Consider the following 25,946-nt stretch of genomic DNA (forward strand, 5'->3'; position numbering starts at 1 on the left):
GGTTCACTGGGTTAAGGATCCAGCATTGTCACGGTGTGGCCCTGGTCACAGCTATGGTGTCGGTTTGATCCCTGCATGCCTTGAGTGTGGCCAAAAAAAAATTTTTGACAGTGTCAGTATATGCCAAGGCAATACATCCACCAGATATGGACCTTGGCCTGCCATTCAGCAGCTTCTGAATTAGGAAAATTAACTTCCCAGGAAGTCAAGTTGAAATGAGTAAATTTCCAAGAGATTCTATGTCACTATATTCTGACCTGTAACTTTTTAACAATTTGAACAAAGGACATAAAGGTGAAAGATTCTTTGCCTTGGTTGGAATTTTCCTGCCTAAAAAAAAGACTCCAGTTCCCATCTTTTCCCAGTTAATCAATTCCTTATCAACAAGTGGCCTGTCTGCCACCATCAAGGCTAAACCGATGCTTTCTTTGCACACTGTAGTTTCAGTGCTTTAGCTAAAGACAGGTTTGTTCACTTGTCTCTTTTATAAGAGTTCACTCATATCAGGTCAATAAATAGCAAATTATTTGCCCTCAGCATCCCTCCAATCACTTTTCTCCAAAGCCAATTTCTGTTGTGGCTGTCTTTGCTCCTGCCCAGTTGGAGCAGTGGATCTGAAGAATCAAACTGAGTATTTTCTCGGATAACTGAAAAGAAACTACAAAATCTCTCACACTACATGTGTATGAAGGAGTGACTCACCCCCCTGAGAGTTAATTGGGGCTAATTATGACCAGCCTAACTTGTCACAACAAAACATCTGGCATAACTTGCTTACTCTCAGACAGGGGAGTTGCCTCCACCCTCTCCATGGACATGCTTCCTTTTGAAGCTCACCGTTTTGAAAACAAGGTGTGTGCTTTTCAACGTATGATTATTCAAAGTGGGAGAGGACCCGGGAATGCCTGAGTAGGAATTCAGCTCATAATTAAGCCCTGGCAAGATGAAATCATACGACGGGGGAGAGAAAAATGTCCTCCTTACCACATGGTAAATGGAGACATCAGCAATTAAGAATGGTGATTGTCTTCTTCCCCTCTACTTTATTTTTTTCCTACTTATATACTAACCCTTTACCCAGAGCTCTTCTTTGCCAAAGAGGCTGGATTTCTCAGTTTGGGTTTCTTTGCCCAACGTTGGTGTGTTTCCAGCACTGCAGGGGAGATAAATGCAGGAACGGGCAAAAATTCAACGCCTTCCTTCCAGGGATTCAGTCTGCCTTCCCTCAGCCTGCACTTAATGGAAGGAGACGCTACACTTTATCTGCTTATATGGACTCCATCCCTCCTTCCCGTGTGATACACCCTCAACTTTCTCATGCTGTCTTGTAAGGTTTCCTTTTGGGGTATACACACTGAAGAGCACAGTAAGGGAAGGATGCAAGCTGGCCAGAACGGTGACCTTTAAATTAAGAACAGCAACTATTTGAGCCAAGCTTTACATACAGTATCATATCTAATCCCCACAGGATCTCGATCTCCATTTTAAGGACGAGAGGACAGGTCTGACGGTATAAAGAGAATTTGTGCCTTTCAATCAAGATAACCCGGTTGGTGGCGGAATTGGGATTCAAACCCACCTACTTCTAAGGCTGCCTCTAGTAAATAACTACAAATACCAGTATCCCTTGCAGCGCCCCAATGCGCAAACGCACTTCCCCCAAGACCTCCATGGCTCCACGCCCCCGCCTCCCAGTCCTAAAAGGTTGGATCGAACATCCAATCAGATGTCGCCGCTCCCTGTCCCCGACCAATGGGAAGGCTGTTGCTAACATACTGGTTATATTTTTAGCGCTTCAGCACCAGGGAGCAGCGAGCCAGATCTCGCAGGGTTGCGACTCGCGAGGAGAGGAGAGGGGAAGGGAGGAGAGGGAGGTGGAGGAGGAGGAAAAAAAGGGGAGGGATGGAGAGGGGCAAGGCGGTGGGGGCGTGTAAGTGACGCTCTGCCACTTGCTGACGCACAAGCAAGTAGTCCCTGGAGGTGCCCCAGGGGATAAAGCGCTCGGGGTGTGGGGGATGGGGACGCTCCGGCCCAGGCTCCCTCCCCCTTCCTGTCCCCTTGGAGTTTGCCCTCCAGTCCAGCGTTTCTCCGCTGCAGTCAGGAGAAGCGCATTAAACCCCTACGCTACCATTGCCGTCTGTCCTTGCCAAAAAAAGTGATCAAGGAAAAAAGAACTGCAAACCGTGTCTGGAAACTTTTGGATCTCGCCACCCCACGTGGGTTCGGCGACTGCCGTTGGGCCGGAACCATCTAGAATGAGAATAAAGTGTGAGAGAGAGTTAGGGAATGGGCGATTAAAGAAGGGATGGGAATAAGACTTAAGGCGAAAGCTCCCAGTGGCCCTGGGCTTCACCTGGCAGTCTACCGTGCCTGTGACCTCACTCGGCACAGGCCTCCCCACCCCCAACTCCGCGCCCCTCACAGTGACAAAGTAGCCGAGTGGCCCCCCTTGGCCGTAGCAGGGGCAAGGGACGTAAGTGCGAATCTGACTCAAGGGACCGTCTGCTGCGCAAGCCTGGGGCATCTGGCATAGACAGGCGCCCTAGGACGCCGGCGAAGGCTGTTACTGAAAGATATGAGGCTCCAGTAACCCCTTTTGGGGGGGGGGGGTTCGACGACTGGGAAGAACCAAAAGGGGCGTCCTCTGACGCCGGAGCTCCGCCTGCAGCAGGCGGAGGACGCGCTCGCGCGTCTGCGCAGAGCGCGCTGGCCGGGTCCCCGCGGTGAGGTTAGCCCGCGCCAGAGGCCGCGAGTGGAAGGTTAATGTATCGCTTGGCTCTTTTTCCTGCGCCCCCATCCTCCTCGCCCCTTCTTACTCCCGTTTTGCGTGCCCAAGCCCCGGTTTCTCCCTCGCACTCCCCTCGACGTTAGGCGTCGTCCCCAAATGAGGCACGAGGCTCTTGGAAGATTCGGGACAGCTGGAGTTGATAAAGGTCCAAAATCTGTCCAGAACTTCAGTAGTCCCCTGAGCTCCCCAACCGCGAAGAGATTTTACTGGTGTGGTGCGAGTGCTGTGGGGAAAGTCGGACTGTCAGACGCGCCGAGCTGAAGGGATTCGCCGAGGTGGCCTGCGGGATGGTTCGGGAAAGCATACGAACCGTCGGCGCCAGGGCAGGTGCAGGGCTGAAGACACAGCGGGGACGTCCCCTTCTCTTGGACACCCATTCATCCAGCACACCTAAAGTGAGCAGCCGGGTCCCAAACCGGGACCCTACCCTCGCAAGCTTGCTGTCTGCATAGGGAAACACTTTACACAATGAGGTCAATTTGAGCGGTTTGGGCATGAAGAAAATAACTACGATGATGGGAAGGGGAGGCGGACCGCGTTACACAGGGCGGTCAGAGGCAGCCTTGCTGATATTTGAGCCAGGATCTGAGTGAGGAGGGTGACCGGCCACCCACGCGTAGGACTAGGAACCGCGCGCCTCCAGGGGTTAAGCTGCCTGCTGGCTGGGAAGTAGTCCCGGCCCGGCGCCCGGCCCCGCCCCTGCAGGGCGGAGGGACGCATCACGCAGGGGTGGGGAAGGCGGATCCGTGCGCAGGGTTGCTAAGGGTGAAACTTTTCATTGACTTTGCTCACTTCGGGCCGGGGCGCGGGAAGGAGCGGGTTCTTGGTGGGGAGGAGCGAGTGGCTCGGGAAACGCGAGGCCAGAAGGGCAAGACCAATTCGCCGGCCACAGCCCAGACCGTACTCCGCCCCGCGACACGAACCACCCTCGAGTCCGCCATCCGCGGTTCGTCGCCGCCGGCCGGCCCGCCCGCCCTCCGTCCCTAGCCGCCGAGCCCGACCTCCAAAAAGCAGAAAGAATTATTGAGAATCAAAACCCATAAGCCCCCTCAATCGTCCCCCAACCCTCAACGAAGAAAAAGACACCTTGGCCCCCGGCCGGGCGGCGCCCGGGAGAGAAGGGAGAGTGACCTCCGCCCCGCGCCCAGGACCACCCTGGAGGGAGAAGCCGCCCCGCGGCCGGCACACCGCCCCGCCACCGCGGAGACCCGAGTGAGTGAGTAGGACCTTGCGGGCGGGGGGGGCCCCGAGACCCAATAGGCCGGATGCCTTTCCCCACCCTCGCCCCACTCCAGCTCTTTTTGCTGGACACTCCACGTTGCGGTCGCACCCCCCCTTACACCTGATCAACATTTTCCTTTCTCTTCCCACCTCCCTCTGGAACCCCCCCCCCCCTTGCCCTGTGCAACTCTTTCCTTTCACGTCGCTCTCATCCTGGGGTATCCCAGAGTCCCCGTCTCCCCCTGTTCCAAGTGTGGCCACCTCCTGGGTGGGGTGCATTCCCTCCCTCCTCCGCCTCCCTCCGTTCTTCATAGCCTAGGGAGTCGCTAGATTTTCCTTGTTCCCCCTGAAAAATAACTCCCACCACCATTAAATAAATCAGAGGAAGGAAGAGGATCCAGGCCCTGTTTTTCTCCTTCTTTTCTCCGGTGCGAGGAATGGGGTGGTAATAATTAATAGGGTTTATTTTTGGCCCTGTGGAGCCTGAGGAATGGAGGGTGAACACCCCCCTTTTGAACCGGTCAGGACTGTCCTCTGGCTGCCCAGCCTGAATTCACCATTTCTTCTTGAGCTTTTTATCCTCGTTAATGTTTTCAAGGAAAACTGGGCAGAAAAAAAAGTACCCTTAAGCAGTATCAACGAGTGGATTCTGGTTGATCCTGGTGAGGTGCCTAGGAGAAAGCTCCCTATTCCTAAGCTCCTTCCCCTCTTGTCCAGAAGATGGACTGTGCCCTTGACCAGAAAGGGAGAGGAAGGAGGGAGCAGAGAGAGGAGGGGCAGCTGGCAGACCTTTCCCACCCCCTAGAGAAACCAGAACCCCACACAGCGGGCGTCAACTCAGGGGCTAGCCCAACGGGGTTCCAGGCGGCGTCTGCTCAGTATCTTAACCATTTTTTATCTTTCCTACCCACACTACGCTGGGAGTGGGTCCCTCATCTTTGATTTAACAGCAGGAAAACACCCCTATTGCTTTCTTGGGTGCCTGCCCCCATCCCCCTCTTGAGCAGAGGTGGAAAGAAGCTAGCGTGGGAGGAAGGATTAGGGAGGTTTAACACCCAGCAGGGGAGCTTTGCGAGGATCTGGTAAGTCTGGTCATAGAGAAGGCCTTGCAATAGGAGGAGTCTGACAAACAACTTTAAGTATTAGAAGATGTAGTTCAGGTATCAGATGTACAATTTTTCCTTCCCTGCCCGGGAACCTTTTCCCATTACCTTGCCAGGTCTGGTTACTCGGACTTGGATTGGAAGGGGGGTAAGACTTCGGCCCTGCTGGCATCGGGGCCTGATTTTCGGCCCAGTGCCTCCCCGTAGCTTAAAACTGGGAGTTTCTTCGGCTGAGAGGATGGGAGAACTGGGTTTAATTCCTGCCTTTCCTTTCCTGGCTGTGAGGGTGCAGCAGCCGAGCCTGCTGGGCAGTGAATGAAAAGGCTCTTTTTTCTTTGAATACACCGTCCCTGCAGCAACTCCAAAAGGAGACCACTCAGCCCAAAGAATACAGATGAAGCGGCGGGGTTTGGGGCTGGGGAGGGGGAGGAATGTGAGTCTATCTATCCCAGTTTACCGCCTTCACCCAGGAAAAACTCACTAGAAGCAGATCTTAAATCAGCAGCCATGAAGAAAGAGGAGGAAAGGAAAGTTGAGTTTTTCAAGAAGCCGAGACAGGGATATTGGTGGGGCGATACCGTAAGGGGAGTAGGCCTGTTGAGTAGAATTTATATAAAATGTATTAGGAGGTGGGTGGGGGAGGGGGCGCCCTATGCCACAGCGCGCATGTGCATCGGAAACTTTTCCTGGTTCTCCGACCCTCCGCCAGCTCCCCTTACCGGGCATGCGTAGCTCCCGGCTGAGTCTTCGCAAAGTACGCTGGGAAGTGTAGTGTGCCCACAAAGTAGGTCATATGCTTCAACCTGAGTGTTAAGTGTCTGAAGACTGCAATTCCCAGAGCGCAGAGCGCGCCTTTGCCGCCGCCCTCTCCTACGTTGGGGCTCAGTCTGGTCTTCCTGGCTTTAGAGGAACCGAAGTGCCTTGGAGAGGGCCCTTTTTGTAGCAAGAAGCCTTGTAGCCATACTTGGGCTTTCGCAGTCCATGTTCAGGGAGATGGTGTGAGACTGTGGGCGGGGTGGTGTAGTCAGCACAAATCCTGGAAGCCTTTCAGCCTTACCCCGCCCGTCTGAGCCTCCGCCTCCAACGGGCCACCGCCTTGCCTTTGGGACCCTTGTGGTGGGATGAGGCCATTCCCGGTCTCTTGCTCCCCAGAACCGGTCTGTGACACCTACTAGTCTTGTCAAAATTGAGGACCTTAACTCCTCCCCTGCTTTTTAGGCCTCACCCTCGGCATTTGGAAGTTGCCAGGCTAGGGGTCAAATCAGCCGGCTTACGCCACGGCGTAATCCTTAACCCACTAATTGAGGCCAGGGATCAAACCTGCAACCTTGTAGTTACTAGTTGGATTCGTTTCCGCTGCTCCACATCGGAAACCCCTTGACCCCTTTTTTCCACACTCACTGGTGGTAGTGCTTGATTGTAGGGTAATCGGGTGTTAAAACTTGAGGTGCTTGATTATTTTACAGGTACTCAGACTTTGGGAGCCCAGAGGACTCCCTCACCATTATCCCTCCTTTCTCTATTTTTGTTTCTGTTTTTGTCTTTTTAGGGCCGCACTCCCAGCATAGGGAAGATCCCAGGCTAGGGGTGAATGGGAGCTACAGCTGCCGGCCCAGGCCCCACCTCACAGCAACACCAGATCCTTAACTCACTGAGCGAGGCTAGGGAACGAACCGCATCCTCATGGATACTAGTCCGGTTGGTTACCACTGAGCCATAGTGGGAACTCCCTCCATTTTTGTTTTTGGCTGCTCTCCCAGTGTGCAGAAGTTCCTGGGCCAGAGGTCAGACCTGTGCCACAGCAGCACAACCAGGTCCTTAACCTGCTGAGAAACACGGGAACTCCTTTTCCCCCTTTAAAACATAACTTTCTCATGTTAGAGACTTTCCTTCCTATTTTTCTCAGAAGTTACCTGGAATCTCCATTACCATGTCATTGACATGCAGCACCTTCCAGCTTCTTTCTTCCTCTCTTTTTGACAGTCTCTTAAGCACTTACTCTCTAACACACAGGTCAACACAAGAATCTGAATCTGGGATTAACTTTGTTGCTGGAAATAAAACAAGTAAAGGAGGATAAGATTCTAAATAAAAGCAGATAGAGGAGTTTCCATTGTGGCTCTGCAGAAACAAACCTAAGTAATATCCATGAGGATGCAGGTTTGATCCCTGGCTTCGCTCAGTGGGTTAAGGATCCTGTGTTGCTGTGAACTATGGTGTAGGTCATAGACGCAGCTCAGCTGTGGCTGTGGCTGCAGGTCTGATTTGACCCCTAGCCTGGGAACTTCCATATGTCGCAGGTGCAGCAGCCCTGAGAAGCCCCTCCCCGCCCCCAAAAAAAGGCAGATATAATTTTACTCTCATTTGCAACTTTTTAATATGTTTACATATATTTAACATAATAATACCTTGACAACATTCTGCTGTTGTTGAGCACTTAGCCTTTTGTTCTGTTTTATTTTCTCCTTTTTCTTTTTGCCACCTTCCTGGCCTTTTGTGCCTGGGTCAGGGCTGAAAAGGTCTTAGAATCCTCTCCTGTGTCCTAACTCAAATCTGCTTGTTCCTTGGAGTTCCCATCATGGTTCAATGGAAACAAATATGACTAGTATCCATGAGGACACAGGTTTGATACCTGGCCTCGCTCAGTGGGTTAAGGACCCAGCGTTGCCATGACCTGTGATGTCGGTCCCAGACTCGGCTTGGATCTGGTGTTGCTGTAGCTGGTGGCTACAGCTCCAATTCAACCCCTTGCCTGGGAACCTTCATATGCCACAGGTGCAACCCTAAAAAGACAAAAAAAAAAAAACAACCTACTTTTTATTGAAGCTTTCTGTTTCACCACATTCCATGAATATTTAATATATAAGCTCTAGAATTTGTTCGTAGCCTTAAAAAAAGTGAAGAAACTGATCTGAATGGTCTTTCCCACCTTTAGTTAAAGACAAGCCAGCACCAGTGCTTTAATCCTCTGTTCCGTAAGCTTCTTGAAGTCAAAATTAGAGCCTGAGCTGATAGAGCAGAAAATCTCATTCTAGTTGTCCGGCCTTTTTGTAAGGTGCCACCCCACAGCCATCTGGCCTGGCCTGTTCCCCAGTTAAAGAAGCGAAGGTGGCATTCTCTATATACTTCCTCATTTGTGCAGCAGCATCACTGAGGTATAAACTGGTGTGCAGCTTTAGTTGCTTAGGTTGCAGAAAATGGTTAGCTGGGCAGGGCTGATGAGAGTCATTCTATTGTATTTTGGGCTGGGAGGCTTATTTCCTAATGACTTTGTCCTGCGTTTAACATGCTTCCCTGAACTCTTCAGGGGAGGTGAACTTGGAAGGCAGTTATGCAGCAAAGTTTGAGAAGGCACAGCAAGGCCGAGGAGCCCTTTGGACTGCGTGGAACTACCAAGAGGCCATGAGGTGCCTTGAGACGTTTCATGTTGTGTTCAAGTGTCACTTGAAGTCCAGGCCCATTCTTGGGAACCAGTGCCAACTTTCTTCACAACTTTTTGGTCTCCTCTGTGTAGGACACCTGTAGTGGGCCACTGTGGCCCCTACAGACCTCCATTCTGAGGGGAGGCTCATAGTCCTGCTGGCTGATTTGCATCTGTCCATGAACCCAGCACCCATGAACAGAAAGCCCCTGGGAGTTCCCCGATGGCCTAGCAGTTAAAGGAGCAGTATTATCATTGCCTTGGCTTGGGTTCAGTCCCTAGCCTGGGAACTTCCACGTGCCGTGAGTGCTGCCAAAAAAAACCCCAGAAAGCTCCTTAACTTTACCATTCTGCTTCTCTTCGAACCTAGAAGGACCCTGGAATTGATCTGTGGAGTCCATGACTAGACATTTGTATACATGTGGAGATTAAGTCTCTGTTGGAGGCTGAGATGGAGGGAGACAAAGGTGTCCGGAATCCTGAGCCTCCCTGTAGAGGCTTTTGAGAGGCCATGCTCATGGCACTTCTTTTGACACCCCATGTGACCCTCTGTCTACTCAGACCTGAAAATGAGGGTGGGACTGGACCTAGCCAGTATCAGATTCTCCAGACTGACCCGGTGCGTTTTCTCTGATACTCATCCCACAGAGCTTTGCCTGAAGATTCAGCCCTTAAAATGCCCCTGGCAGCCCTGGCGCATGGCCTGAGAATTACAGCACAGTGAGTTGGGGCAGGTATTCAGAAAGCTCAAAATCTGCAAGCCTAGGTGTTCCCGCTGTGGTGCAATGGGATCAGTGGCGTCTCTGGAACACTGGGATGTATGATTGATCCCTGGCCCAGCACAGTGGGTTAAGGGTCTGGTGTTGCTGCAGCTGTAGCGTAGGTTGTAACTGCAGCTTGGATCTGACCCCTGGCCTGGAAACTCCATATGCTGTAGCATAGCCAAAAAAAAAAAAAAAAAATCTTCAAGCCTAGATTAGCACCTGGATACTCTGTGCTGGACCCAGAGGGGTGGTGTTTTTTTGGTTTTGGTTTGTTTGTTTGTTTTTGTTTTTTTTGTTTTTTTTTTTTTTGCTTTTTTAGGGCTGCTCCCGCAGCATATGGAGGTTCCCAGGCTAGGGGGTTAATCGGAGCTACAGCTGCTGTCCCATGTACGACACAGCCACAGCAACACTGGATCCGAGCTGCGTCTGCGACCCACACCACAACTCACGGCAACGCCGGATCCTTAACCCACTGAGCGAGGCCAGGGATTGAACCTGCAACCTCATGGTTTGTATTTGGATTCATTTCTGCTGTGCCACGACGGGAACTTTTTTTTTTTTTTTTCCTTCTTTGTGGACCCAGAGAGGATTTTAATCAAAATCCAGTTCCAGGAGTTCCCGTCGTGGCGCAGTGGTTAACAAACCCGACTAGGAACCATGAGGTTGCGGGTTCGATCCTTGCCCTTGCTCAGTGGGTTAACGATCTGGCATTGCCGTGAGCTGTGGTGTAGGTTGCAGACGCGGCTCGGATCCAGCGTTGCTGTGGCTCGGCATAGGCTGGTGGCTACAGCTCCGATTCAACCCCTAGCCTGGGAACCTCCATATGCCGTGAGAGCGGCCCAAGAAAATGGCAAAAAGACGAAAAAAAAAAAAAAATCCAGTTCCAGGTCTATCACAAGACAGAAGATGCCTGTGACAGATCCGGGGTCAGTCTCCTCCCTGTGCTGAGTGCAGCAGCGTAGACTCACCCAGAGTTCCAGTTAGAAACATGTTCCGGTTCCCTTGGTCCTTGAAGATGGCCCTCTTCAGTTTAGTTCTCCCACAGCATGAGCCTGGATCCTGCCCTTTTGGAGAAAGTAAGATTAGGATCACTGGCTCTCAGGACCTCACAGATCATCTTCCTGAGACATGAGGCTGGCCCAGACCTTGGGAATAAACCTTTTTGACCTCTGTGGGATCTGGCTGTGCGAGAATCCCAAAATAACAATCTGACTGTTTATCTTGGGCTGCCTTCTCTCCAGGGATCTCCAAACACTTGATAAATCTGGTCTGCAGCCAAGGACAGGTGGTCAGACAGTCCCTGGGAGCCTGAGTGATGATGGGTCTGGAGCTGGAGGCTCTAGGGTGATGGAAAATTTCTTCTCTCTGCCCCCCGCATCACCCACACCAGCCAGAAACCACAGAGATTCCCTCAGGCCATGCCAGGGCTCCTCTTACCGCCTTGCTGGCCGACAGGGACCACGTCCCTCTCTTTTCCTCTGCTCTCCCCTGAAGCAGCCCCTCCACCCCACCCCTGTCAGCAGTCCCATCCCTCTGGTTGTGACATGTCTTGACTTTTTCCTGGGGATCATGCTCCAGTCTCCATTCTTGGAGGCTGGCTGGCTGGCTGGCAATGCATGCCTGGTCACTGTTCTGCATACACGCCCTGTGAGCCCAGGATAACAAATTGGATGTGACCAGACTCCCAGCCTCCGTACAAGGTGCAAGGTTGGCAGTGCTGCTTCCTGTTCAGTGACCTGTATCCCTTTTCACAAGTGCCTACTGAAATTCCAGGTACAGTGTGAGGTGGTTCACATCCCTGAACTAACTTCATCTTCCTCACGGTCTCCTGACATTGATGAAACCAAGGCTCAGAGAAAAAAGTGACTTGCCCACAGTCACACACATGAGCCTGGCACTGGTGGAGCAGAAATGAGCCCCTGGGTCTCTGTGACCCAGCGCTGGTCCTTTTCTGTCTGTCCTGGGCCACCGATTCTGCACCCCCCACCCCCAGCTATCTCGCTCTTTCTACTCACGAAGCCTTTCTTTCTCATTTCTCAGAGGCGTCTGAACCCCGAGGCTGCCCGCCTGACATTCTCCGCCATCGCCCTTGGCTTGTGCACGTGCCTGCGCTGATTCTCTGCCGAAGACAGGACCATGCAGCTGGAGATCAAAGTGGCCCTGAATTTCATCATCTCCTACCTGTACAACAAGCTGCCCCGGCGCCGGGCAGACCTGTTTGGTGAGGAGCTAGAGCGGCTCTTGAAAAAGAAATATGAAGGCCACTGGTACCCTGACAAGCCACTGAAGGGCTCTGGCTTCCGCTGTGTCCACATTGGGGAGATAGTGGACCCCGTGGTGGAGCTGGCCGCCAAGCGGAGTGGCCTGGCAGTGGAGGACGTGCGGGCCAACGTGCCCGAGGAGCTGAGCGTCTGGATCGACCCTTTCGAGGTGTCCTACCAGATTGGTGAGAAAGGGGCTGTGAAAGTGCTGTACCTGGATGACAGCGAGGGCTGTGTGGCCCCAGAGCTGGACAAGGAGATCAAGAGCAGCTTCAACCCTGACGCCCAGGTGTTCGTGCCCATCGGCAGCCAGGACAGCTCCCTGTCCAACTCGCCGTCCCCATCCTTTGGCCAGTCCCCCAGCCCCACCTTCATCCCCCGCTCCGCCCAGCCCATCACTTTCACCACTGCCTCCTTCGCCGCCACCAAGTTTGGCTCCACAAAAATGAAGAAGGGGGGTGGGGGGGCAGGGGGCGGAGGGGTGGCCAGTGGGGGGGCAGGCGGCCCGCAGCCCCCGCAGCAGCAACAGCAGCAGCAGCAGCAGCCTCGCCTGGCCCGCTCCCCCACCCACAACCTGCTGAAGCAGAAGAGCCTCTCTCTGTCTCTCCAGTCCCTGAGCTTCCTCGCTACCAAGCCAGCCCCTCAGTCCCAGCTCTCGCCCAATGCCAAGGAGTTCGTGTACAACGGCTCTCCTGGCCTCTTCTTTGATGGGGCAGAGGGCCAGGGCAGTGGCACCGCAGCCCCGTTTGGGGGCAGTGGGGCTGGCCCCTGCAACAGCAGCAGCTTCGACATGGCCCAGGTCTTTGGAGGTGGTGCCAACAGCCTCTTCCTGGAGAAGACGCCCTTTGTGGAAGGCCTCAGCTACAACCTTAACACCATGCAGTATCCCAGCCAGCCATTCCAGCCTGTCGTGCTGGCCAACTGACCGCCCGCCTGCGCTCGGGGCCAGGAGCACCCCAGACCACAGAAGAGAGAAAGGAAAGGAAAGGCCAAAAAAAGAGGAAAAGAAAAATTTACAAAAAGATTTCCACTCTTACTCTAACTTCTAGAAACAAGATCCAGCCCAGGCATGGAGTGGGCGGGGGCTCCTGAAGCACCGACCACCGTGTCTAACCCAGCCCCCTGCTGTTTTCCTGCCTGCCTTTGATTTATTTGGTTGGTTTGGGTTTTTTTGTTTGTTGGTTTTGTTTTCTTTTTTACATGTAGTTTTCTATATAACATCTTTAATTAGTGGCTTCCTGTGCTAAGAATGGTCCAGATGTGAATTGCTGCTCCCTCCCTCCCTCCCTCCTTCCCACGCCTGCTGTACGGTTGGTGTGTCCAAGCTCACAGGGAAGGAAGACCTGCAGCTGGGGCCTGGCCCTCCTCAGAACAGGGAGAGGCCACCCGTGTCACTGCCTCCACGACCCCGCCATCCTCTCTACGCCATCCAACCTCAGCAGGCCTCCTCCGGCCCTGCCACCCAAATGGGCCTGACTCCAGCCCCCGCTTCCTCTCAGGCCTGGGCCCTAGGGATCTGTCAGCTGGCCACCTGACACCCTCCCCTAGAGCTGATTCTGTGCTCTGGCTGGTGTAATCCCTTTCATCTCTGTCCCCTGGCCCCACGCCACCATCCCCACCTGGCCCAGAGCATCACCGGGGCCCCGGAGTCCCAGCCGTCCGCACACACATCTCTGTGCAGCCCCTTCTTTCCTGGGCCTGAGTAGGGAGGGAGAGTAAGTGCGGGCGTGGCTTGCTGTCCTGTGTTAAAGGATTCCAAGCCATGTGGATCCTCTCTGGATGTGATTCCGCGTTGCAGCAGGTGCTGTTTATGTATGAGGTTGGGGGATGGGCTGGGGGTGGGTTGTCCCTCCTTTTGTAGGGTCCTTCACACGGTAGGGGGAGCCTGGCTGAGCCTAAGACACTCCCAGGGGAAGGCACTGCAGAAGGAACTGGTTTCCACACTGCCAAGGGATCTGCACTTTTGTTTGTATTTGACCAAAAAAAAAAAAAAGTTGTCGTGCGGGGCTGCGGGATACCCAGCCTCTGATACCTAAGAGAAGCCCCTGGACCTGGACCCTCCCATTGTGGGAGCTTAGCCCAGGGCGGGGGGTGGGAACTTTGGGTCAGTGCCTGTGGTTGGCAGTTCTAAGCCTTGACTTGAGACTTTGGTCTTTCAGCTGTAGATGTTCTTTTAGTACATTTCTTCCCCTGCCTGCTTAAGAACCTTCTGGTACCTCTTGCCACCCCATCACTGCCCAGCCCAGCCCCACTAGGCCCTGATGCTGTAAGGAGTGGTCTCCTGAGCAGGCTGGGCTGGACGGGTGCTTGGCCGGCACGGGTGGTGTGTTTAGATTGTTGAAGAGCCTTGCTCCTCGCCTCTGCTGGAGAGAAGCTGTTTCTCTGACCCGACTCTAGTGGGCCAGCTTCGATGCCATGATGCTTTGGCAGGTGGGGCCCAGGGCATCAGGGCCCCCATAACCAGGAAGTACCAAAGCACTTGGCACCCCACTTTCTCCTCCCCAGTGACCCCAAGTGGGCAACTGCTATGGCAGTGGGTCCAGCCCAGACAGACACTGCCAGCCTCTTCTCCTTGCAGTGGGCACCAGCTCTACCTCCCTGAGCAGGGCAATGACCCAGCTCCCCGGCCCAGCACCATCTGTCCCCCTAGACTTCTCAGGGGCCAGCCCAGCCTGGGCCACCCTCTCCCTAGCCCTCAGCCCGCGCACAGGTGACAGGCCCAGGCTGCTCTCTGGGAAGGTTGGATGTTGCCTTATGCCCCCTTCCAGCCCCTCCTCCCACACTCAAACACACAGGCACCTGCCACGCCCTGTTCGGCTTGTTTCTCACCACATGCAGGGAGGGGGAGGCCGACCCCTTAGTGTCTTGAAATACAAAGAAAAATGTGTGTTTAGGAGCATGACTCCTGTGCTGGGACCTTGGGCCCACTTCAGTCTGTCTCAAACTTAGGTGTTTTTGCTTCAATTTTATTTTTTTTAAGAAAAACAAAAATCTGCACTAATTTACCTGGTTTCGTAGGAAAACTTTTTTTTTTATTTTTTACATTTTTTGGTGTCCGTTTGTATTGAATAATTTGCTACATTTGTAAAATGTAAGAGGTATATATAATATATGTATATTTCTAACGTAAAAAACGTAATTTTTTTCTTTTCAAGATTTTTTCTTAAAAAGAGGAGAGAAACAAAGATATTTTTTCAGGAAAAACAAACTTTAAAATAAAAAAAGCGGAGAATAAAGCCTACGTTTCCCCTTTCCCCATCCTGTCTACCCTTCTTTCCCAGGAACAAACCACAAGGTGGATCGTCTTGTAAAGAATGTAAACTTTAGTCCAGAATGATGTATTTTTCTCAATGCGGTGAGCTGTGGATTCTCTGTCTAGTTTGACCCCTAGGGATGGGCAGGGGGGCATTGAGGCAACGTGATGAGGAGCTTGGGGGAGCAGGGTAATGAACTCGTTTTCTTTAGTGAAGGAGGAATACAATCAAGCGTTTTGTATTCAGAATGTTGTGCAATATTTTGGAATGAAGCATTGGTGTGTTTAGAGATTTAGTTTAAAAACAAAAAGATCAAATCTGTACAGTTTATATTGTTCCAGATTTTTTTAAGTTTGTATTAAAAGCATGATATATAATAACCTTCTGTGCTCCATGCTTGTTCTCTTCCTGGGACCCCATGGGGGAGGGAGAGGGAGTGACCCAGCCCCTTGGGCTTCAGGCGGCAATCGGTCACCCTCAGCTGACCCATGCATGGGCAGAGCGGCACGGGCCCCTTTTTACATCTCAGGGTGCCTGCTCTGTCAGGTCCTTCTCCACCTTGGGAACTGCCCCAGCTCCCTTCAGGCCAAGGGAGGGGTTGGCCTCCAGCCTGCTCTCCAGCTGGGATGTGGCCACCATAAACCACCAAACCCTTATGAGTGGGCAGGGATGAGAGGAGCTGGCCTAGGTTCTGTCCAAAACCCTAGCGCTTAGATTCTCAGCCCTTCTCTTGCCCGGGCAGTTGCTCGGAGCTGCTTCGGGGGCGAGGGGCCCTGCCCGAGTGGGCAGGGGAGGAGCTGGTCCCTGCGTGGCCATCTGCGGCTTCCTCCCTCTTCCCCGGACCCAGCCCCTCGGCCCCAGTACTGCATATCAGGCCCATGAGACCCATGGCTAAAGAGGGCGATCAGGCATTTGTTGATCCCTATTCGACGCTCATGACACCCTGGTGACACTGGTATTATCTCCACAGTACAACTGAGAAGTGGGCTTCAGGTTAGATTACCTGCTACATTCATAAAACTAGGAAGTGGGAAGCTGAGATTTTGACCCATGCGTGAATTTCTGTGTACGTAACTCTGGTAACGGCTATGGGAGGGTGACACTGGGGGTGGTGGGGAGGGCTGGTCTTGCCACCTCCATCCAGGGTGGGGCAGGGGGCAGGCAACCCTTCTGGGCCATCAGTGGGGTGGGTTTCCTCAGGCCCCTCGCCCTCCACACAGGCCAACACCATCCCTCTCCACCCAAGTGTGTGAATTGGGCCTCAGGCCAGATATCTCACCTCTGCACAAGGTCCCAGAAGCCCTTGATGTTGTGCCCTCCATGGGCCACCTCCCACCACAGAGCCTGTTGGGGAGAGAGAGGCCCCAGTCATGGATGCCCAGGCCATAATGCCACTCCCAGAGGTCTCCCTTTCCTCTGCCCTCAGAAGCCCAGCCTGTCTCAGTGTCCCTGTGCAGAGGCTGCCCAGTGGCCTGTGGACCCCAGGGCCCCTCACACACTCATTCCTATTTATGTTAGGGAGTTCCCCAATGGCTCAGGGGGTTAAGGCCTGGCACTGTCAGTGCCGTGGAGCGAGTTCGATCCCTGGCCTGGGAACTACCACATGCCATGCATGAGACCAAAATAAAAATACTAATGCAGGAGTTCCCGCTGTGACTCAATGGGATTGGTGGCATCTCTGCAGCAACAGGACATAGGTTAGATCTCTGGCGTAGCAGAGGATTAAAGGATCTGGCAGTGCCACCGCTACAGCGTAGGTCACAACTGCAACTCAGATCTGATCCCTGGCTTGGGAACTCCACATCCTGGGGGCAGCCAAAAAAAGAAAAACAACAGCAAAAATAATGCAGCCCATATTTATGTTAATATAAATAAAACACTTAGCACAGGTCTTGCCACAGTAGGGGCTCTAGTCACTCATTTCCACTCCCTGTGCACGTGGCAGGGAGCTGACGGGCCTGGGGGGGGCCCAGCTCAGGTGCCAAGATGGCTTTCCCCGCCAGCCCCTCCGGCTGAAAGAATGGAGACTCCAGATTTGAACAAACCTCCAAATTTTCATGGCTCCGGCACAGAAATGATTCGTTCCTATGTTCGTGCCTCCATTTATTCACCAAAAACTCGCTGGCTCTGAAGCGGTGCAGTGGGGGACCTGGAAAGAACATTCTAGTAAACTCAGAGTTCTTTGGATAACAGGTTCATTCACAAACCCTCCATGAGCACCCACTGCCTGCCCTGGGAGCACAGGTGGGACAGAGTCACAGGAAAGGTGTACACAGGCGGCCTGGGAGCCAGGTCTGGGGGCGAAGAAGAGCCAGGGATAGAGAAAAGCAAGGCCAGACTCCTCCTGGGGACACATCAGGAGGGTGCCCGTCAGGGAAGTCTGGACTCTGCTCCTTGAGAAAACAAGGACTCCAGTCCCACCCCCGCCACTCCCAATCTGGGTGACCTCAAGCAAGCACCCCACCTACTCAGGCACCTCAATTCCCTCACTCTAAAATGGGAATGATAATTACACCTGCTCGTGAAAATTAAATGAAATAGTGAGTGGAAAGTGCTGAGCACGGTGGCTGGCCCAGATATCATTTCAAGTATCATTTCATCATCAGGGCCATTATCATCCAACCTCAGACACCACCAGCCAACCCAGTCCAGCACGCTTCTCTGCATCAGCAAACAGGCCAAAACCCAACCCTGCCGCCAAGAGCGGGGCGGGCTGGGGCGGAAAAGGAAGCTCCATTCTTAGAGCAGACACTCTGCTGGCCCCGGGTCTGCCCTCTGCCAGGGCGGGAGGCAGCGTGCTGTGAAATACACGGATCCCCCTCGATGTGTCTGGAAACCTCCTGGGCGTTGCTCCCTGGAGAGCAGATGCGCGGTGGCGCGGGGGTGAGTCATGGCAGTGGGAGAGCCCTGGTCTGCTCCTCCCTGTTGGCCCGAGTCAGCGCCTAGCCTTGGGCCAAAGGGATGCCAGGGTCTGATCCCTTCTCCGCCACTCCCCCAGAGTGAGTCACAGGGCGGAGGAGCATGCGCTTCCCCTCCCCCTCCTTTCCCAGGTCTGGCTGGTTTGGTCAAGTCCTGAGTGGGCAGGGCCTAAGGACAAGGACGTCTTCAGGCCCCTGGGCAGCAGGAACCCGCTGATTTGCTGGGTTTTAATTTGGGGGATTTCACTGCCAGCGATGGAATTGGGGCCTCACTGCTGCAGACTCTCTGTAACCTCAAATGTCTTTCACCCATCTTGTTTTTAAAATGTTTTAATTATAGTTGATTTACAATGTTATCAGGAGTTCCCATCATGGCGCAGTGGAAACGAAACCGGCTGGTATCCATGAGGATGCAGGTTCCATCCCTGGACTTGCTCAGTGGGTTAAGGTGTTGCTGTTGCTGTGGCTGTGGTGTAGGCCGGCAGCTATAGCTCTGATTCAACCCCTAGCCTGGGAACTTCCATATGCCATGCGCGCAGCCCTGAAAAGAAAAAAAAAAAATTAAAACTGGGAACTATAATTTAGTCACTTATGACAGAGCATGATAACGTAAGAAAAAAGAATGTATATATGTATGTGTGACTGGGTCACCTTGCTGTATAGTAGAAAATTGACAGAACACTGTAAACCAGCCATAATGGAAAAAAATTAAAATCATTATAAAATTTTTTTTAAATTACAATGTCCTGTCAAGTTCTGCTGTACTTGTTACACATATACATTCTTTTTCTCATATTATCTTCTATCATGTTCTATCACAAGTAATTGGATAGAGTTCCCAGTGCTATGCAGCAGGATCTCATTGCTTATCCTTTTTTTTTTGGCTGTTTAGGGCCGCACCCGCAGTATATGGAGGTTCCCAGGCTGGGGGTCAAATTGGTGCTGTAGCCGCTGGCCTACACCACAGCCACAGCAATGCTGGATCCTTAACCCACTGAGTGAGGCCAGGGATCGAATCTGCATCCTCATGGATACTAGTCAGATTCGTTTCCACTGAGCCAGGACAGGAACTCCTGCTTATCCATTCTAAATGTATCTACGTCACAGCCACAGCAACACGGGATCCAAGCTGCGTCTGCAACCTACACTGCAGCTCAGAGCAACGCCAGATCCTTAAACCACTGAGCGAGGCCAGGGATCGAACTTGCGTCCTATGGATACTAGTCGGGTTGGTTACCGCTGAGCCACGACAGGAACTCCCACCAAGTGGCCCCTTTAGATTTCGTGGTTGGTGGGGAGGGGAAGCTTCCCAAGGAGCAGGCTTTCAACCTGGGATCTGAATTACAAGAGAATTAGCGGAGAGAGCAGCAGAGGGGTCAGCCACTCCAGGGCAAGACAGGAACAAGCATGGTGGGCTCAGGGAATGGAAAGGCCAGCAGTAAACAAGAGGCCAGCGGCACAAGATGAGGTGGGCAAGGCTCTCTGTTGCCAGGAGCAGCGAGCAAGCGATCTCTCATACCTCAATTGACAGACCTTCCCAGGGTCCCTCCTCTGTGCCAGGTCCTGAGCCTGCTGGAGGACTGGGGTACTTCTAGTGGTAGAAGAGTGGAGGGGCAGACAGAGCCAGGTCGTTACTTCAACAGCCGGATCAGATCCACGGCAGAAGGAGGCTCAGGGAGAAAAGGCTCCTTCCCAAGCCGGAAAGGCTCCTCGGGAGGGCCAACAGAGCCCGTGGGTGAGGAGTTAAGGCCCAGCACACATATCAAGTACCCCTGGGTGGGCTGGTGCAAGGACACCTGGACTCAGCATAGAGGGGCTCCCTGAGGGCGGTGGGGAGGTGGGACGGAGTGAGGGGGTAAAGCCATGGGCACAGCAAGTGCACATGACCCCTTCAAAAAGCCACAGAGCTATCCAGAGGGCAGCAATGTAAAATGAAAACTATAACATATTTAAAAGAGGAGGATGTCTTTTTGATCTTAAGTTATGCAAAGATTTCTTTCCTTTTTTTCTTTTTGGCCTAGCCTATGGCATGTTGAAGTTGCCAGGCCAGGAGTCAAATCCATGCCACAGCAGTGACTCAAGCCACAGCAGCGACAAGTCCAGATCCTTAACCCATGGAGCCACCAGAAAACGCCAAGATTTCTTAGATCTAACTCCAAAAGAATGATCCATAAGAGAAAAGACTGACTGGAGTCGCCTGGTGGCTCCATGGGTTAAGGACCTGGCATTGTCACTGCTGGGGTTGGGTCACTGCTGTGGCACAGTTTCAATCCTTGGCCCAGGAACCTCCACATGCTGTGGACATAGCCAAAAAAAAAAAAGACTGATAAATTGGACTTTATAAAAATAAAAAACTCCCCTTAGACACTGTTAAGAGAATAAGAAGCAAGCTACAAACTGGGAGAAAACGTTAGCAAAATACAGTTTTTGTAAAAAGAGATTTTATACAGAATCTATGAAGAACTTTAAAAACTCTGGAGTTCTCTTGTGGTGCAGTGGGTTAAGGATCCAGCATTGTCACTGCAGCGGCTTGAGTCACTGCTGTAGCTCAGGTTTGATCCCTCGCCTGGGAATTTCTATATGCCAGGGGTGCAGCCAAAAAAACCCCACCCTCAATTGTACCATTTCATAGTATATACAAATATCAAGTCATTATGTTTTATATCTGAAACTAATGTAATGTTAAAAGTCAGTTAGGGAGTTCCCACTGCAGCACAGTAATTAATGATCTGGCTTATTTCTATGGTGTGGCAGGTTCAGTCCTTGGCCCAGGAACTTCCACATGCAGTGGGCATGTCAAAAAAAGGAAAGAAAAAAAAAGTCAGTTATATCTCAATTTTAAAAACCCTTAGGAGAGTTCCTGTCGTGGCGCAGTGGTTAACGAATCCAACTAGGAACCATGAAGTTGCGGGTTCGATCCCTGGCCTTGCTCAGTGGGTTAAGGATCTGGCGTTGCCACGAGCTGTGGTGTAGGTTGCAGACTCGGCTTGGATCCTGCATTGCTGTGGCTGTGGCGTAGGCCGGTGGCTACAGCTCCGATTAGACCCCTAGCCTGGGAACCTACATATGCCAAAGGAGCGGCTCAAAAAAAGGCAAAAAAAAAAAAAGACAAAAAGCAAACAAACAAACAAAAAAAAAACCTTAGGAATTCTCTTGTGGTGCAGCGTATAAGGATCCAGCATTGTCACTGCAGCAGCTTGGGTTGCTGCTGTGGTACAAGTTCAGTCCCCGGCCTGGGAACTTCCACATACTGCAGGCACAGCCAAAAAGAAAAAAGGGAAAAAAACACCCTCAATTATAAGAAAACAATCCAGTACAAAACTGGGCAAAAGATTTGAATAGACACTTCTCAAAGAAGATATACTGATGGTAAATAAGCACATTAAAAAAAAAAAAAAAAGCAGGAGTTCCCACCGTGGCTCAGTGGACACCAATCTGACTAGTGTCCATGAGGATGCAGGTTCAATCCCTGGCCTTGCTCAGTGGGTTAAGGATCCAGCACTACTGTGAGCTGTGATGTAGGTCACAGATGTGGCTGGGATCTGGTGGTGCTGTGGCTATGGTGGAGGCCGACAGCTGTAGCTTCGATTCAACCCCTAGCCTGGGAACTTCCATATGCCACAAGGCTTAGCCAAAAAAAAAAAGACTGACAATACCAAGGGTTACTGAAGATGTGGAAGAATGAGTAACTTTTATATGCTGCTGGTGGGATCTAAAATGGTACAACCACTTTGGAGGAACTTCCATGTGCCACGGGTGTAGCCATTAAAAAAAAAAAAAAAAAAAGAAAGGGAGTTTCCACTGTGGCTCAGTGGAAATCATTCCAACCAGTATCCATGAGGATGTGGGCTCCATCCCTGGCCTCACTTAGTACCTCGAGCTTCAGGGTAGGTTACAGACGCAGCCTGGATCCAGTGTTACTGTGGCTGGGGTGTAGGCTGACAGCAGTAGCTCCAATTCGATCCCTAGCCTGGGAATTTCCATATGCCACCGGCACAACCCTAAAAAGAAAAAAAAAAATTGTACACAACTGGTCATAGCAGCTTTATTAAATAGTCCTAAACTGTAAACAAATGAAATGTCCTTCAAGGGGTGAATGATTAAAAAAATTCTAGTACATCCACACTATGGAATACTACTCAGCAATAAAAAATGAACTACTGATATATGAATGAATCTCTCTCTATATATATATTCACTTATTTTATTTTGGCCATACCGAGGCATGTGGAAGTTCCATCGGACCCAAGTCACAGCAGCAACCAGAATTACAGCAGTGACAATGCTGGATCCTTGTAACCCATCAAGCCACCAGGGAACTCCTGAATCTCAAAATATTAATGCTGAGTGGAAGACAGAGAAAAATAAAAAACAAAAACACACCACACTGTTTGAATCCATTTAAAGAAAATTCTAGAAAATGCCAACTAATCGTGTAGCAACAGAAAGCAGATTAGTGGTTGCTTGAGGACAGGAGAGGGGGAGGGGAAGAGACAAGAGGGAAGGATTAGAGAGAGGAGCAAGGGAATTTTAGGGGGTGATGGTTTCATATAAAACATCAAAACATATCAAATTATAATCTTTAAGTATGTGCAGCTTATCAACTATCAATTATTCCTCAGTAAAGCTATTGGACAAGACAAAGTCCCTGCCCTCACCAGGCTCAAATCCTAGTGGTCAGGAGAAACAGTAAGCCTGATAAACACTGAGAAAAATACCCCCCGGGGAAACAAAACAGGGCAACACAGTGAGCACAGGACAGAAGGTGGGTGAAGGGGGACACTTCTCAGCAGGTGGCAGCTCCTCCGGTCTCTGAGCACCCCCAGTCCCCAGGCAGCCCCCTTCCTTCTCTGAAGGCTCTCAGAGGCTGAGTGGCTTTGCACAAATCCCGGCCTCTCTGTAGCTCAGCTTTCTCAGCCATATGGTAGGGAGACAGAGCTGTGCCCAGCTCATTCCATAAGGGGCCCCACGTGGTCAGTTCTCTGCCCAAGGGGGCCTCTCACCTTGGCCCGGCTGGATTTGGGGACAAGCAGAGGACCTGGGGTTGTCTTCTGGGGAGGGGGCGTGGTTTGGAGCAGCGGGCACCCCTTTGCAGCACAGCTCGCAGAGGCAGGATGAGCTGAGGTGTGCCAGGGCGGGGGACAGGCCAGGTTGGCCTGAGGCCCAGAGAGGCGAGGCAGGAGGTCATTGGCCATGGGCAAGGAGCCCATTTGGCCCTCTCTCTGGACACAATGTCCTGGACTGCTTCACGGCTTGGCTGGCCGACAGGGAACAGTGGCTGGCAGAGGATTCGGGCAGCCGGCCAACTGAGGGGGAGCAGCCCAGCTTGAGCAAAGGGCTGGTTCTTACACCCAGACCTGCCACCTTGGGCAAGAAGAGGACCAGCTTGTCCAGAAGGCAGGCAGAGGGCGGACCTCAGCAATCCCTTCCTACCCTGTGCCTTAGTTGCCTCATACCACCTGCGGCTGCCATCCCTTGAGCTAAGCCCTCCAAGAATTAGAACCCTGCCCCTAGTCCTGGATTCTAAACTCTGGTCCGGCCCCTCGCTGCTGTGGCCTTAGGCAGTTCACAGCCTTTCTGAGACAAAGAACTCCACCTGAAAAATGGTATCTACTTCTTTGGGTTTCAATCCTTGGAAAGCATTTAGGATAGTTACCCTCACAGAGGAAGCCCTTGATGGAACAGTCTGCTATAATTACTACATTAGAGCAACAATAATAATGTTTATACACTGAGGGCCTCCTGGGTGCCAGGAGCTTTACCTACACTGCCCTGAAGCCCCAGCAGCTACCCAAAGACAGGTTTTATCACCCTCATTTTGTAGGTAAGGAAACTGAGCTCCAAAGCAAAGTGGCCAGCTGATATCAGGGCGCAGTGGCTCTCCCCGTGGGAACCTACCGTGGGCAAAAGGATAAGTGCCTATTGGGCAGACACCACCGGCAGAGCGGAACCAGGGAGGGGCTGAGGGGGTACTAGACACTCAGCAGTGGAACCCAGAGACCTTGCTTGCTTCCCACAGAACTCTACTGGTGGAGAACAGACAAGACCCTGATACACGAGCCAGGGTGCTCAGCAAGGGTTAGGGGCAGCTGGGGGAGCGAAGCATTCATTTATTCATTCAGCAAACACCGATGGAGGGAAATAGAGTCGGTGCTACTGTGCATGGTCTCTGGAGCCCAACTGCTCAACTGTGGACTCAAGCCATTGTCACTTGGGAGGTGAGCAGCCTAGGGACTCCCAGTTCCCCCGTTGAAAGTGCCTTTGTCCCTGAGCAAACCAGGACAGTCCATCACCCTTCCTGGAGGAGATACTCCACCTCTTAGTTTTCTTAACTGTAAAAGGACACCAAATCTACCTCAAATTGCTGTTTTAAAGGCAAAATGAACATAAAGCCCTGGGCTAACACTCCAGGCCCGATAAAGGGGAGCAGGGATAGAGGTATTTCATTTCATCCCTGCAGAGGGAGCCAAGTGTGATCACCCTCATTTTGCAGATGAAGAGACTAAGGCGCCCACCATGTCTCAGCAGCACAGGGGTCTGGGCAGCTACCGCTCTCATCCCAAAGCCTGCTCTTTAAGTTGCTCTTAAACAGGTGTTAGTGAGGCACCCCCAGGGGCTCCCAGGGGGGTCTTGTGTGAGGCCAGCTGGGCAGGGCAGCTGTGGGCTGCTCCACAGGGCTGACCTGGACCACGTGTTCCCTGGGCAAAGCCCAAGGTTCACTGGGAGCTGACTGGCCCAGTAGGGCACCACCTATCAGCCCAGGGCCAGGCCCAGGTTCTGAACTGTGCCAGGTCCTAGGAGGGGTGAGTGGAGTTTAAGGATATTTCAGTTACCTTGCTAAGTACTTCGCATGCGCTGACATGTGGGGTTCTTCCCTAGACATTAGGAGGGTCCATGATCAGTCCCATTTTATAGGTGGGGACAAAGAGGCTCAGAGAGGAAGTTTACCCAAGGTCATCCAGGGGGTAGAGAGCGGAATCAGTCACCACTGGGCTTCACTGTCAGACTTAAGAACTCACAATACTGGGGGCCCTGACGCACTGGGATGGGAGAGGCAGCTGTGGAAGTCACCTTAGCCAGACGTCAGGGCCAGGCAGGGAACCTTTGTTCGGGGGAAGAAGCCATGGCCCCAGGCAGAGCCTGGGCTCTCGCTCCCCTGGCGGCCCAAGGATCCCAGAAAGGCGGTCACCCCCGCCCCGGCGGACACCCGCCTCCCTGTGCCCCGTCGGACAGCTACCTCAGTTTCCTCTGGGGCGCCAAGCATCAGAGAAGGATGCTGGGCCACACAAAGCCGCCCAGACGGACGACGCCCTGGCCGCTCCTGTCCCAGGCGCCCGACGCCGGCGGAGCGCTAGGGGGAGGGAGGGGTTACGTAACGGGCGGCGCGGGCGTCAACGTCAGCGGGGCGCCGGGGAGGGGGGGGCGTTGGCCGCGTCCTCTCCCGGGAAGAGCCAGGCTCTTCCGTCCTCCTGACGCCAGGGCAGCCCCCTCCGCGCCCGCCCGGCCCGCGAGTGCTGTGGGCCCCCGGCAGCCGGCATCTGCGAGCGCCGCGGCCCGGAGCCGGCGTGACGATCTTGCCGAGGCCGGAGCGGGCGGGCGGAGGAGGGGCTGAGGCCTCTCACCGCGGGGACTCTCCCGCTCCGCGCCCCTCGCTGGCTCCCCAGCGCCCGGTCTAGGCGCCCCGCAGCCTCCTCTGCAGCCCGTTGTCGCACCTCCGGCTTCGGGCCCGGAAGCGCCCCCGCTTCCCCTGCCAAGGTCACCGGCACCCGAGGGAGCTCCCCGGCCCGCCTGCGTCCGCCGCTCGCCGCCCGGTCCCCGCCGGAGCGCCTCTGCCCACCCCCCACCCCCCCGTCCCCGGCGGCGGTTCCTGCCTCTGCTGGCACTTACTTCCTCCCGCCCGGCCTCGCTGTTATTTATATCCGCGTCTGTCTCCCCGGCACAGAGGGGAGGCGGCAGCAGGGCCGGCCGTGCGGCCCGCACGCGCACCCGGTGCAGCGAGTGCCGCTTGCTCCTGGGCCCGCCTTTGCGGAGTAGTCTGAGGAAGCTCCGTGTCTAGGCCTGGCTTGCCTGATCCTTAGGAAAGGGGAAGGATTCGGGCAACTGTCACCTGAGGTCATCCCCAGCCCTAGATCCCACCTTGATGGCAAAGACGCTCCCTCCCTGCCCCTCGTCATGGCGTTTTGAGCTTCCATACTGTACCCACCAAGCCCCTAAAG

The 25,946-nt window shown here is 53.1% G+C and overlaps 1 protein-coding gene and 1 long non-coding RNA gene across 5 annotated transcripts; one reads left to right on the plus strand and one right to left on the minus strand.

Moving 5' to 3' along the window:
• Nucleotides 1–25,897, minus strand: LOC125130610 (uncharacterized). 3 transcript variants are annotated; one of them, XR_007135747.1, is made up of 6 exons: nt 25,618–25,897; nt 16,858–16,961; nt 16,092–16,156; nt 10,266–10,361; nt 5,832–6,116; nt 1–2,250 (listed from the first exon to the last, which is right to left on the minus strand). It is a non-coding gene; the product is annotated as an uncharacterized LOC125130610 (long non-coding RNA). The 3 variants fall into 3 exon arrangements; XR_007135746.1 differs by lacking the exon at nt 25,618–25,897 and adding an exon at nt 24,968–25,432; XR_007135745.1 differs by lacking the exon at nt 25,618–25,897 and having other exon boundaries at nt 16,858–18,087.
• On the plus strand, nt 2,727–15,192 carry TOB2 (transducer of ERBB2, 2). 2 transcript variants are annotated; one of them, XM_047786147.1, is made up of 2 exons: nt 2,727–4,004; nt 11,338–15,192. In XM_047786147.1, exon 2 carries the CDS (start codon nt 11,434–11,436, stop codon nt 12,481–12,483), a length of 1,050 nt encoding a protein of 349 aa, XP_047642103.1. In that variant the 5' UTR covers nt 2,727–4,004; nt 11,338–11,433; the 3' UTR covers nt 12,484–15,192. The 2 variants fall into 2 exon arrangements, with proteins under 2 accessions (XP_047642103.1, XP_047642102.1); XM_047786146.1 differs by having other exon boundaries at nt 2,728–4,000.
• Nucleotides 25,898–25,946: the final 49 nt, after the last annotated feature.

This window comes from Phacochoerus africanus, chromosome 7 (assembly GCF_016906955.1).
Source record: "Phacochoerus africanus isolate WHEZ1 chromosome 7, ROS_Pafr_v1, whole genome shotgun sequence".
NCBI lineage: Eukaryota > Metazoa > Chordata > Mammalia > Artiodactyla > Suidae > Phacochoerus > Phacochoerus africanus.